Source organism: Octopus sinensis, linkage group LG11, assembly GCF_006345805.1.
Source record: "Octopus sinensis linkage group LG11, ASM634580v1, whole genome shotgun sequence".
NCBI lineage: Eukaryota > Metazoa > Mollusca > Cephalopoda > Octopoda > Octopodidae > Octopus > Octopus sinensis.
Genome location: NC_043007.1, coordinates 35,830,630 through 35,842,737, shown reverse-complemented (window position 1 = coordinate 35,842,737; position 12,108 = coordinate 35,830,630). Strand labels below are relative to the sequence as shown.

The 12,108-nt window shown below is 38.2% G+C and overlaps 1 protein-coding gene across 4 annotated transcripts in view; it reads left to right on the top strand.

Moving 5' to 3' along the window:
- LOC115217176 (apoptosis regulator BAX) overlaps positions 1–11,483 on the top strand; it is an 83,705-nt gene extending 72,222 nt beyond the window's left edge. For all 4 annotated transcript variants that reach the window (XM_029786805.2, XM_029786804.2, XM_029786802.2 and 1 more), the window contains 4 exons: positions 1,445–1,529; positions 7,709–7,841; positions 8,234–8,332; positions 10,793–11,483. In XM_029786805.2, coding sequence (XP_029642665.1) covers positions 1,445–1,529; positions 7,709–7,841; positions 8,234–8,332; positions 10,793–10,903 — 428 coding nt within the window. In that variant the 3' untranslated portion in view covers positions 10,904–11,483. The remainder of the gene's footprint in view (positions 1–1,444; positions 1,530–7,708; positions 7,842–8,233; positions 8,333–10,792) is intronic.
- The last annotated feature ends 625 nt before the right edge of the window (positions 11,484–12,108 follow it).

Below are 12,108 nucleotides of genomic sequence, written 5' to 3'. Positions count from 1 at the left end.
TGTGGCATACCGGCAGTTTTTTTTTCCAGTATGCCAGGGACCAGTAATATTAATTTATACCAGAAACAATATATATAATGACTGTAATAAAAGTTGACAATTTTTTTATAACGTTTCTTTTCCGGAAACTTGCCATGTACTGGCGCTGGTCCTCAAACCACCACTTTGAGTGGCACTGCCTGAGGTGACTTCGGAATCTATTATAAACTTACAGCCCCCTGCGCCTTTCCCCCTCCATTCCATGCTTATATTGATCTGCATATATTCAGACTAAACATCAACTGCATTAGTCTCACCAGTTGTAGAGGGTTTACAAATGTAGTGGTGGAGGCGCAATGGCCCAGTGGTTAGGGCAGCGGACTCGCGGTCATAGGATCGCGATTTCGATTCCCAGACCGGGCGTGTGAGTGTTTTTTGAGCGAAAACACCTAAAAGCTCCACGAGGCTCCGGCAGGGGGTGGTGATCCCTGCTGTACTCTTTCACCACAACTTTCTCTCACTCTTACTTCCTGTTTCTGTTGTACCTGTACTTCAAAGGGTCGGCCTTGTCACTCTCTGTGTCACGTTGAATATCCCCGAGAACTATGTTAAGGGTACACGTGTCTGTGGAGTGCTCAGCCACTTACACATTAATTTCACGAGCAGGCTGTTCCGTTGATTCGGATCAACCGGAACCCTCGTCGTCGTAACCAACGGAGTGCTTCCACAAATGTAGTGGGAGCCTGTACATGGTTGCTAGAACCAGCAATCAAACATCCCTTGAATCAAACTCCATTGTCTTAAACAAGGAAGGGCACATTAGATAATATAGACCTAAAAACCACTTAAAAGACGAGATGGCCATGGCCGGAATGCTTTTGATCATAAGTTTGCTCAGTTAAAGTTGGAGTAATCAGCAATGTATTAAAAAGTAAATTTATTAAACATATTTCAATATATTGTGCAATTAGCTAATCCAAACCTTTAAGTGGTTACTCATCTTGCTGGAAATTGCTGCCAATTCTCATTCAAATAACCCAAAGTGTACTAAAAAGGAAGAGAAAAATTGGATAATGTAGTACTAGATGTATAGTGCTTGAAAGGAGATTAGGATTGTGGCATTTAATCATAGGTCTGCTCAGCCAGTGCTGACTCATGGCTAAAGAATAAGGATAACAACATTAAGTGTCTACTACTTTATGGTTCTATCATTGCTACTTCATCAAGTTCACTAAAATCTATGCTTTTGCTGATGAGAACTAATAAGATCAAAACATGTCGAGAGTTGTCTCCCACACTTGCTGAAATGTTATTAACATATTAGTCATTGATCCAATGTTGACTTTTCGTTACCACATTATTCCAACACATAGTCAGAACTTCCTTTAAGGTTTTTATCCATTGTTAGATAGCAGTGACCATTGCCCGGTTCTAACCAGTACAATGTGTTTGTATTTTGATCCAGGTCCACCGATGTCTCAGCTAGAAGAAATAGGACGTGCTCTACGGTGTATTGGTGATGAATTAGATGGAGACCAAAGACTGCAAGAGTAAGTGACTCACTTCAGTAGTATTTGTCTGTTTGTCTCTATCTCTTTTTCTCTCTCTCTCTCACTCTCGTATCTCATTTGCTCACTAGCTCACATCTCTCATCCTATATCTTCTAGTCTCTCTCTAGCTCTTTCTGTCTATCTGTCTGTCTCTGTCGCTCTCTCTTTATTCTCTCTCTTTGTCTAGTTCATTTCTCTGTCTCTCTGATTTTCACTTTCTCTCTAGCTGTCTTTCTGTTCTCTAGTTCTCTTTTTTGCTCTTTTGTCTTTATAGCTACCCTTTTTCTCTTTCTTCCTCTCTCCTTTAACTGTATCTCTCTTTACCTCTCTCTTCCTTCCTTCCTTTCTTTCTTTCTTTCTTTCTTTCTTTCTTTCTTTCTTTCTTTCTTTCTTTCTTTCCCGCTCTCTCTCTCTCTCTCTGGAGGACGTAAATAGTAATTAATTTCTAAATGTACATGAACGAACTAAGTACTGTATTGCACTCAGTTTTTTTTATTCAGTTCAACCATCAATAATAATGACATGCATTTTGAGTGAGGACACAATTACACTGACACAGGGTTTAATCTGACATTTGCTTTGTATCAACATCAGTGGGATATGAACTCATAATGCGAAGTACATGAAATACTGCAAAGCGTAGGTTTTCCTTCACTGTACTGATTCTACCAATACACTAATACACTACCCTTTCAATACTAATGTGACTGATTGTTTCTAATCTTCACTCAAGGCCTAAAATTTGGGGAAAGGTGGGGGGTTGATTACATCAGCCCCACATTCTGAAGGGTATTCTTTTACTTACTTGTTTCAGTCATTTCACTGTGGCCATGCTGGAGCACCGCCTTTAGTCGAGCAAATCGACCCCAGGACTTATTCTTTGTAAGCCTAGTACTTATTCTATCAGTGTCTTTTGCTGAACCACTGAGTTATGGGGACGTAAACACACCAGGATTGGTTGTCAAGTGATGTGGTGGGGGAACAGATACATAAACACACACACACACACACACACACACACACACACACACACACACACACATATATATATATATATATATATATAATATATATATATATATATATATATATACACATACATACATATATACAATGAGCTTCTTTCAGTTTCCGTCTACCAAATCCACTCACCAGGCTTTGGTCGGCCCAAGGCTATAGTAGAAGACACTTGCCAAAGGTGCCACGCAGTGGGAATGAACCCGGAACCATGTGGTTGGTAAGCAAGCTACTTACCACATAGCCACTCCTACACATCATCATCATCATCATCATCGTTTAACGTCCGTTTTCCGCGCTATACTTCATTTTATTAATAGGATGAAAAGCAAAGTTGAACTCAGAAAGCAGAGTCCAATGAAATGGCCACTAAGCATTTTGTCTGAACTGCAAACAATGCTGCCAGCTGCTTCCTGAATAATAATAATGATGATGATAACGACGATGACATCAACAACAAGAGAACTCAGAGAGCACAAACCTCTGCCAAGGCAACACCAACGTCCTCTCAACAATTAGCTGAAGATGATTTTTAAAATGAGAATATCTTAAATAATCAGGGCTGCTCTCACAAAGAGAATACTAAAAATGAACCTAACTACTCTCAAACGGAAAAAATAATCCAAATATATATATATTGAGTGAGAGGTGAAGAGAGAGGAGGTGAAATACTAATACAGTGAAGGAGAAGTAGTGAGAGTAATAGCCATGACTGAGAGAGAGTGAGAGGAAGACGAAATGAAGTGGCAAAGAGAGCATCATGAATGAGAAGGGAAGGGGTGATAGATGAATAACGAAGGAAGGAATGAAAAAGCCGATAAACAGCGTTTGAAGTGTGAGTATATGTGTGTGTGTAAAAGAGAGGTATGTTTGTGTGCATATGTGTGTGTACAATGGAAATGGGATGGTAATGTTCAATGCTGAAAATGTGTGAGTGTATGTGTGTGCATATACAAGAGAATTATGTAAAACTTTACATATATATGTAAGTAAAAAAAAAATCGGAAAAATAATCCAGAATCCTTGTCCGGTACTGGATCGATCACAAAATCTAATGAGACAAGGCCAAACATCCTTGAAAGTTTCATCCAAATCCATCCGGTGGTTCTTGAGATATCTTGTCCACTGACAAACAAAGACAACTGAAAACAATACCAGTGTGCTAATGATTCTGCCAGCTTGCTGCCTTAATAATAATAATAGTAGTAATAGTGATGATGATGATGTATATGAAATTGAGATGAATACTGCAATGTTAATTTCTAATAATGATAATGATTACTGTATTTAAAAGGTTTAACAAACCACTCGATGTAACATCAAAATGCTTGGTCCTTCTAATGACCTTTTTAGATGAGTTTAGTCTCCTCTATGCATTCAAACCAGATTCATGTTTTCATCCAAACCTATCAGTTTTTATACTGCAGATGTTTAGACTGGACATCAGTCTCACTAATAAGGGTGAAGGGCCTGCAATAGTCAGGGCCACTTTCTTATTTTCATTGAAATAAATTATTGGAAGGGAGCAAAAGGGGAATAAAAAAAACAAACATAACAAAAGAGATTTTATCGTTTTGGTGAGTCAAGCTTGCCTATCACTTGACTGGCCTAATTTTTCCATGTAGTTTGGAATGTATGTGTATAACAGCTGTTTGTACTACTGTAATGTGGGTTATGCTTTCACTGTCCTGTTTTCTTTTTTTCTGGTAGTCCTTTAACTCTATTAATTGTACGAGTAATAGTAATAATTATCTTTTCTTCATTAGCCACAAGAGCTTACAGAGATACAATAAACATGAAAAATGTTAATCAAGGGGTTTGCAAAGATATGCGTGGAGTCAGAGGGAAAAAATTTATGCAGAAACAGAGAAGTGACAGATGTTGTGTAATGGAAGTGGAGACAACTTTAAGAATTAATAAGGACTTCAGTAATTACACAGAAATAAATTTAAAAAAAAAAAGAGGGGATAAACTTTTCAATCTCATGGTTTCAGGTTCAGTCCAACTGTGTAGCACCTTGAGCAAGCGCCTTCTACTATAGTCTCAGGCTGACCAACGCCTTGTGAGTAGATTTAGTTGACAGAAACTCAAAGAAGCCTGTAGTATATTTGCATATATCTACATGTGTGTGTCTGTGTTTGTCCCCCACCTCTGCTTGACAACCAGTGGTGGTGTGTTTACATCCCTGTAATTTAGTGGCTCAGCAAAAAAGACCAATAGAATAATTGCTAGGCGTAGGAGTGGCTGTGTGGTAAGTAGCTTGCTTATGAACTACATGGTTCCGGGTTCAGTCCCACTGCGTGGCACCTTGGGTAAGTGTCTTCTACAAAAGCCTTGGGCCGACCAAAGCCTTGTGAGTGGATGTAGTAGACGGAAACTGAAAGAAGCCTGTCATGTATATATATATATATATATATATATATATATATATATACGTATGTGTGCATGTATATGTTTGTGTGTCTGTGTTTGTCCCCCCAACATCGGCTGTCGAGCAATGCTGGTGTGCTTACGGTTCGGCAAAAGAGACTGATAGAATAAGTACTAGGCTTCCAAAGAATAAGTCCTGGGGTCGATGTGCTCGACTAAAGGTGGTGCTCCAGCATGGCCACAGTCAAAATCACTGAAACAAGTAAAAGAGTAAAAGAGGCTTAAAAATAACAAGGTTAATTTGTTCGACTGAACTTTTCAAGGCGATGTCCCAGCATGGCCGCAGTCAAATGACTGAAACAAGTAAAAGATAAAAGATAAGATTAAAACTGAAACAAGATATACTGTAAACAATAAAAAAAAAGGAAGAAAATATATGGAAAACATTTAGGATTCTCACCCACATATGAGCGAGAAATCATTTGTCAGGTCATTTGTCACCCCATCCATGTCTCTACCCACCTGCCATCGTTTGCACTACTGTCTGGTGCAATAAAAGGTGCTAATTAACATTTTCTGCATGAATTATCTCTTATAGTGTGAACCTAATTGTTTTTCATTGATTTGTACTTCCAAGCACAGTACTACAGTACTTACTGCAAAAATATGTCATTGTGTTAATAAGGCACTGGTTATTCCTATGTAGGATAGTGAATTTCAATTCACCTTTTTCTTTGCTCCTGTCTTCATTATTGTTTTCAGGTTGATGCTCCCCATTACACATTTTTGCTGTTGTTTATCCCCTCCTTTTGGCCTTTCACTTTTTTTTCCTTTTTCTTCATTAGAGTTGTAACAAGGATGAAAGGTCTGGAACGCTTGAGGGGTGCAGGTCTCATCCCGTTACATTGAATTATTTGTCGAAGGAAAACCAAGACTTCGAATATCTTCAACAGCATAAATAATATTAATTTTTTCTGGATTCGCAATAATATATCATCATCATCATTTAACGTCTGTTTTCCATGCTAGCATGGGTTGGACCGTTCGACCGGGGTCTGGTAAGCCATGGAGACTGCACCAGGCTCAAGTCTGATTTGGCAGTGTTTCTACAGCTGGATGCCCTTCCTAACACCAACCACTCCGTGAGTGTAGTGGGTGTTTCTTACGTGCCACCGGCACATTTCCTTCAGGTCGAACCGGTAGCCATTGGGAGCTAGTCACTGTCGTTAAATGGTGTGAACCAAATCCTGTTTCGCTCCAGCATAGTGTAGCTTCGCTACATGTTGGCTTTCTTGGGAGAGCTATGATAACACATCCATTCAATTCGGTGTCCGCTTCGAGAGAGATCGATACAGTGGGAAATCTTGCTGTTGCTAGTTCTCTGAGCATGCGCATAAGGGAACTTCCAGCGGCGTCCCGGAAGAAATCCAGCTCTGCACGTGTGCGCTGAAGACTTCCAAAATGGCATTACTACAGAGTAAATAGTAATCTGCAGCAAACGTCCATATCTGAAAGTTATTTCTTTATTTGTCACCTGTATTCTTTCCCTTGATCAGCTCAGGTTCCCATAGAGAGACACCCATGGGTGAGGAATCATCACACTGAATTCATGAATCATATCTCTGAAGAATTTCCTCGCTATCATTTGCTCTCTTCATGACAGCGTAAAGTTCATTGTTATCAAATGGGTCAGCATCACTGTCATTTGAGGTCAAAAGTAGTGTGAAGCAAGGGGATGTCTTTACACTAAGTCTCTTCTTATTATACTTCTGTACTGTTCATCTAGCTCAGTGGTTTCCAAAATGGGCTGTACTGCCCCCTTGGGGGCAGTGGAAAGATCCAGGGGGGACATTGAAGAAAAGTAGGATGATAATGGGGCAGCCAAGATGGGGTGATAGATGTAAAATATATATATATATTTTGATAGGTTAATTAGGTTTAAGTTTTATGGATCTTTACCTTTTGACCTACAGATTTAAAAAATAATTTTTTGTAACTAAGCACTTTCAAACTTCGGACACTGGTAGAATGTGGCATATAAAATATCTTTTACTGTTAGCATTTTTGAGAAAAACTTATATTCACAAAGTTATTTCATGTTAAAGTTCTCGTATTTCGGTAATTTCAACCAATCAATGACGTGTATTTCAGCTGAATAAAATTACAAAAAGGTAAAGATCCAGTTTTATTTGTGAAATACAGTTGTTTTGAATTTGCTGCAGAAAGTGGTCTTATATTTGCAGTGAGTGGGGGTGAAGGGGTATCTAGGAATGTGTCATTGATGCCAAGGGGGCAGCAGCCTGCAAAAGTTTGGGAACTACTGATCTAGCTGATGTAAATGAAAACCTGCTTCGCATTTAGATCTAAAAACCAGGTGTTCTTAGATCTAAGTGTGTTCTAAAAGGTGTTCTTTAGATCTAAGAACCAGAAGACAATCCTTGTTGAAGTATATAATATCAATGAATGCCAGTATATGTTTGACAATGTGTGTGTGTGCCCTGATTTTGACATTATGTGATGGTAGCAAATAAGCATTGCTGTCATATAAGTGATGTTCCTTCCAGTCTTACATGAAAAAACATGTTTAGCTATGAAAAAAATATAATCTTACTTGGAACTGGTTGAGTGTTGGTGACAGGAGAGGCATCCAGCAGTAGTACAAAAATCTGCTTCATAATTTCTGTGTGTCCCATGCAAGTATGGAAAAGTGGACATTAAATGATGATGATTATGTTAAGGAATGCATTTTCTGATGTCTGATTTAATCTCGATTTTCCATTATTCTCTTACAGTTTGGTATCAAGGATAGAGCCTGAAGATATTCCCAATACATTTCTCAATGTTGCCAGTGCTATTGTCTCTGTAAACCTTACTTGGGATATAGTGGTTCGGTTCTTTTACTTTGCCTACAAAATGGCCATCAAGGTGAGTTCTAACAACTGCTTTATAGTTCTATGTTTAAGAGATGAGGAATTATGTACTTTATTTACATCCGACGGATATTTGTCCTCATCTTGTTTGTTGTTAACACTTTATAGTTAACTGCTTTATAGTTTTTTTTCTTTTTGCTTTAAACCTTGCTCCATTTGGCAGAGGGTCAGTTATGTTCTGAATTCAAATTGCTTGGAAGTCAACTTTGCCTTTTATCCTTTTGGGGGGTTGATAAATTAAATAGGGATTGTTGTAGCCAACTAGCCCCATTCTCCCCAAAATTTCAGACTTTGTGCCTATAGTAGAAAGGATTGTTTTTGTTATGTGCTTTTTCTTTGTTTCCCATGCTGAATGTTAAAACCTTTTTTTCTTTTTATATATTTCAGGCATTGGACCGGATTCCTTTAATCCGAGCCATCATCAACTTAGTTATTAATTTTATAGTAGACAATCTTGCTGATTGGATTCTATCTCGAGGTGGATGGGTGAGTAAATATTTTAGAATTTTTTGGTAAAATTCAATTGGGGAGAGATAATTAGTTCCCTGATGTCTTCCATGGTCTCCCTCTTCTGCAGATTCCACTAACTCGCAGTGCTTGGCATTCCGTTATGTGGCAGTTGTCCTCTAGAAGTCTTTGCTAATTTTCTGCATTCAAGGCCCATGACTTGCTACCTTACAGTATCACTGTTCTAACACAAACATCATACATTACTATGAAGTAAAAGACCTTTGTTGCCAGTAATTAACTTTTCCCAACCTGTTCTTACCCTGGCTTCAGCAGTTTATAAACAAGCAACTCTCCTGCTACTAAAGTCACATAGGTAATAGAAGCTATTAACTACATCTAGTCTGTCTGCCAGTATTTACTCCAGCTGTATCAGGGCCAAATATTCTACCTGTTTTATTTTCAAGTTAACCACATCATCCCTCTCATTACTACCCTACAATGTCATTCTAAAAATAAACAATCATGTCATTTGAAATCTCACAGTTATGAGATCATCATCATCATCATCATCGTTTAACGTCCGCTTTCCATGGTAGCATGGGTTGGACGATTTGACTGAGGTCTGGCAAACCAGATGGCTGCACCAGACTCCAGTCTGATCTGGCAGAGTTTCTACAGCTGGATGCCCTTCCTAACGCCAACCACTCCGAGAGTGTAGTGGGTGCTTTTAAATGCCACCGGCACGAGGGCCAGTCAGGTGATACTGGCAACGGCCACACTCAGATGGTGCTTTTTATGTACCACCTGCACAGGAGCCAGTCCAGCGGCGCTGGTAACGTCCTCTCAAAACAGTCTGTATAAATAAGCATTACATTTGGCAGAGTAATCTGAATGTTAAAGGGTTAAGAGAATCTATTTCTAATGTGTTCACGGTACATATTGCTCCAGTGCATCTGCCACAGGCAAAACACCTTCTCTGTTAGCCTGCCTGTGATTCCACTAAATTTCTTACCTGTCCAATGGGTACAGAACTTTTCTGCATTTTGAGCAAGGCAGTTTCCTTGACTACACCAGGGTTCTGTTTCCTTTCCTCCTTCCTAGCACTTTGAGTTTACCTTAAGCCCCTTAATTCTAGATTTAGTTGCCATGCCTGGAATTTCTTTTCTAATTCTGCTATAGAACTAGATTACCAACATATAGGAGTGCTCAAGGACACTCACTCTTGAAAGTTCACTGTGATAGCCTATAGGACTGATGAATAGACGATATGAGAAATGAGTCTTAATGGACCCCTGTCTTCATGCTGAAAAAATTTTACTTAGATGTTAGAGGTGGGGAGACCTTAGCTGTTTCTTGGCAATACATACCAATACATACATCTAAGTAAAAAATTTTCAGGGGCCCTTAAAATACTATTGTGCATGCCCAATTTACTATTTCATTACATGGAACCTGGCTGAAAGGAATGAGGACAGAAACATTCCTCTTTGGTAAAGCTCTCATCGACTTTTTCAAGTTTCACTTGAAAAGGAGAGTGAGGTGCAACCCTTGAATGAATTTATGAAAAGGTGGGTGAAAGTTACACAAATAGCAAGAGTGGATGGTACCACTCTAAGTGTAGAGTTGTGAGTCAGAAGAAAGGAGATGGAGAGGGCTCCCGTACTTGGTATTCAGAGTGATCTTGGATGGTGGGGTTCTTTAATTATCCCTAGAGGTCCTCCTGAATCAAGGGAATTCCTCATCACGATCCTTTTTTTCTAGTGTCATATACTAAGTATACTTCCCTTCTAATGTTTATCATGTATACTCCTTATTTTATCATTCCATTATATGTAAACCTCCACACTTTATGTCTGTCTTTGTATTGTCCCCTTCATCCTTCACCCTGGTGGCGAATAAATGAAATCATTACTAATATTATTATTACCTCTGCCTTGTTTGTTTGTTTGTCCGTGAACAAGATATCTCAAGAACCACTGGATGGATTCAGATGAAACTTTCAGGGATGTTTGACCTAATGACTGGCATGAGCTAATTAGATTTTGGGATCAATCTGGTTCCGGACAAGGACTCTGAATTATTTTTCCTGTTTTTTTTTACTTAATTTTTAAGAGCAGTTGGGTTCATTTTTAGTATTCTCATTTGTGAGAGCAGTCGAGTTTATTTCAGATATTCTCATTTTAAAAATCATCTCTGGCTAATCGTTGAGAGGATGTTAGTGTTGCCTTGGTGGAGGCTTGCGCTATCTGAGTGTTCTTGTTATTTATTATTATTGTTAAGGCAAAATGCTTAACAGCATTTCATCTGATTTTATGTTCTGGGTTCCAATTCCACAAAGGTCAACATTACCTTTCATTCTTTCAGGGTTGATAAAATAAGTATCAGTTGAGCACTGGGGTTAATTAATTAACAATTTAGTCCCTCTCCCAAAAATTGCTGGCCTCGTTGCCAAAATTTGAAACCAGTAATTATTTTACATTTTCTTTGTATTTACAGGAAGCCATCGTGGAATATTTTGGCACCCCAAAGAGGCAAGCCTTTGGTGTTTTAATAGCCGGTGTTCTTATCAGTGTTGGCGTCTATGCGTGGAAGAGTTTGGGTGATTAAAAATGAATTAATCCATTGAACAAAAAAATAATTAAAAAAAATATTCTAAAATTTGGTCAGTACAATACACAAGAATTAAAGAAAAAAAAAATGACAATAATGGAAACAGGAAAGAAAAAAAATGAAGCTAAAAGCAAACTTGTCCCCTCTGTTCTCTCGGTGGTGCACAAGAAATTAATTCATTGTTTTTTACTTGTAATTTATTTTAATTTTTCTTGTTTTTTTCCTTTCCTTCCACCTCCAACTTCCCACCTAATTCATTTTTCCTTTCTTTCCCTCTTTGTCTCTCTCTTTCTCTCTCTCCTTTACTCAGACCCCTCTTCTTGTCCCTCTTTCCCCCTGCAGTAACAGCTAAGTCTCACGGTATGGTGAATCCTCTTCAGTTTGCAATATACATTAAAATCCTTAAAAAAATAAATAAATAAATAAATAAAAATATTGAGCCCTACACTGTCACCATCCCAACCTATCCTCCTTATAAAAAAAAGAATGGTAAAGGAACCAAATTGGAACAGTTGGACGACTTTTTTTTTTCCTTGATTTTTAAGGAAAAAAATATTTCTGCTGATTTAAAAAGAAACAAAACAAAATGTCTTCTTTTTTTGAATTTTTATTTTGACAAAACAACAGAACATTAATATCTATTTAATGTTTTTACACGATTTATTGCTTTTTTGTTTTTGTTTTTAGGGGGCATGAAAGAAAGAAAGAAATGAAATGAAAAGTTCCGATATTTTGATAACATTTTTTTGCTTATTTTGTTTTTTGTTTTCTTTTTTATTATTATTATTATTATTATGATTATTAAGGTGGCAACACAGCAGAATCGTAAGCATGCCAGATGAAATGCTTAGCGGCATTTCATTTGCCTTTACATTCTGAGTTCAAATTCCGCCGAGGTCGACTTTACCTTTCATCCTTTCGGGGTCGATAAATTAAGCACCAGTGAAACACTGGGGTCAATGATATTGACTTGTCTCCTCCCCAAAAATTTCCGGCCTTTTGGCTTTAGTAGGAAGGATTATTAAGATGGCAAGGCTGACAGAATCATTAGCGTGCCGGACAGAATTCTTATTAGCATTCCTTCTGGCTTTATGTTTTGAGTTCAAATTCCACCGAGGTCAACTTTGCCTTTCATCCTTTCAGTCTCAATAAAATCAACTAGCTTCCCCACCCTGCAAAAAAGATTTCAGGCTCTGTGCCTA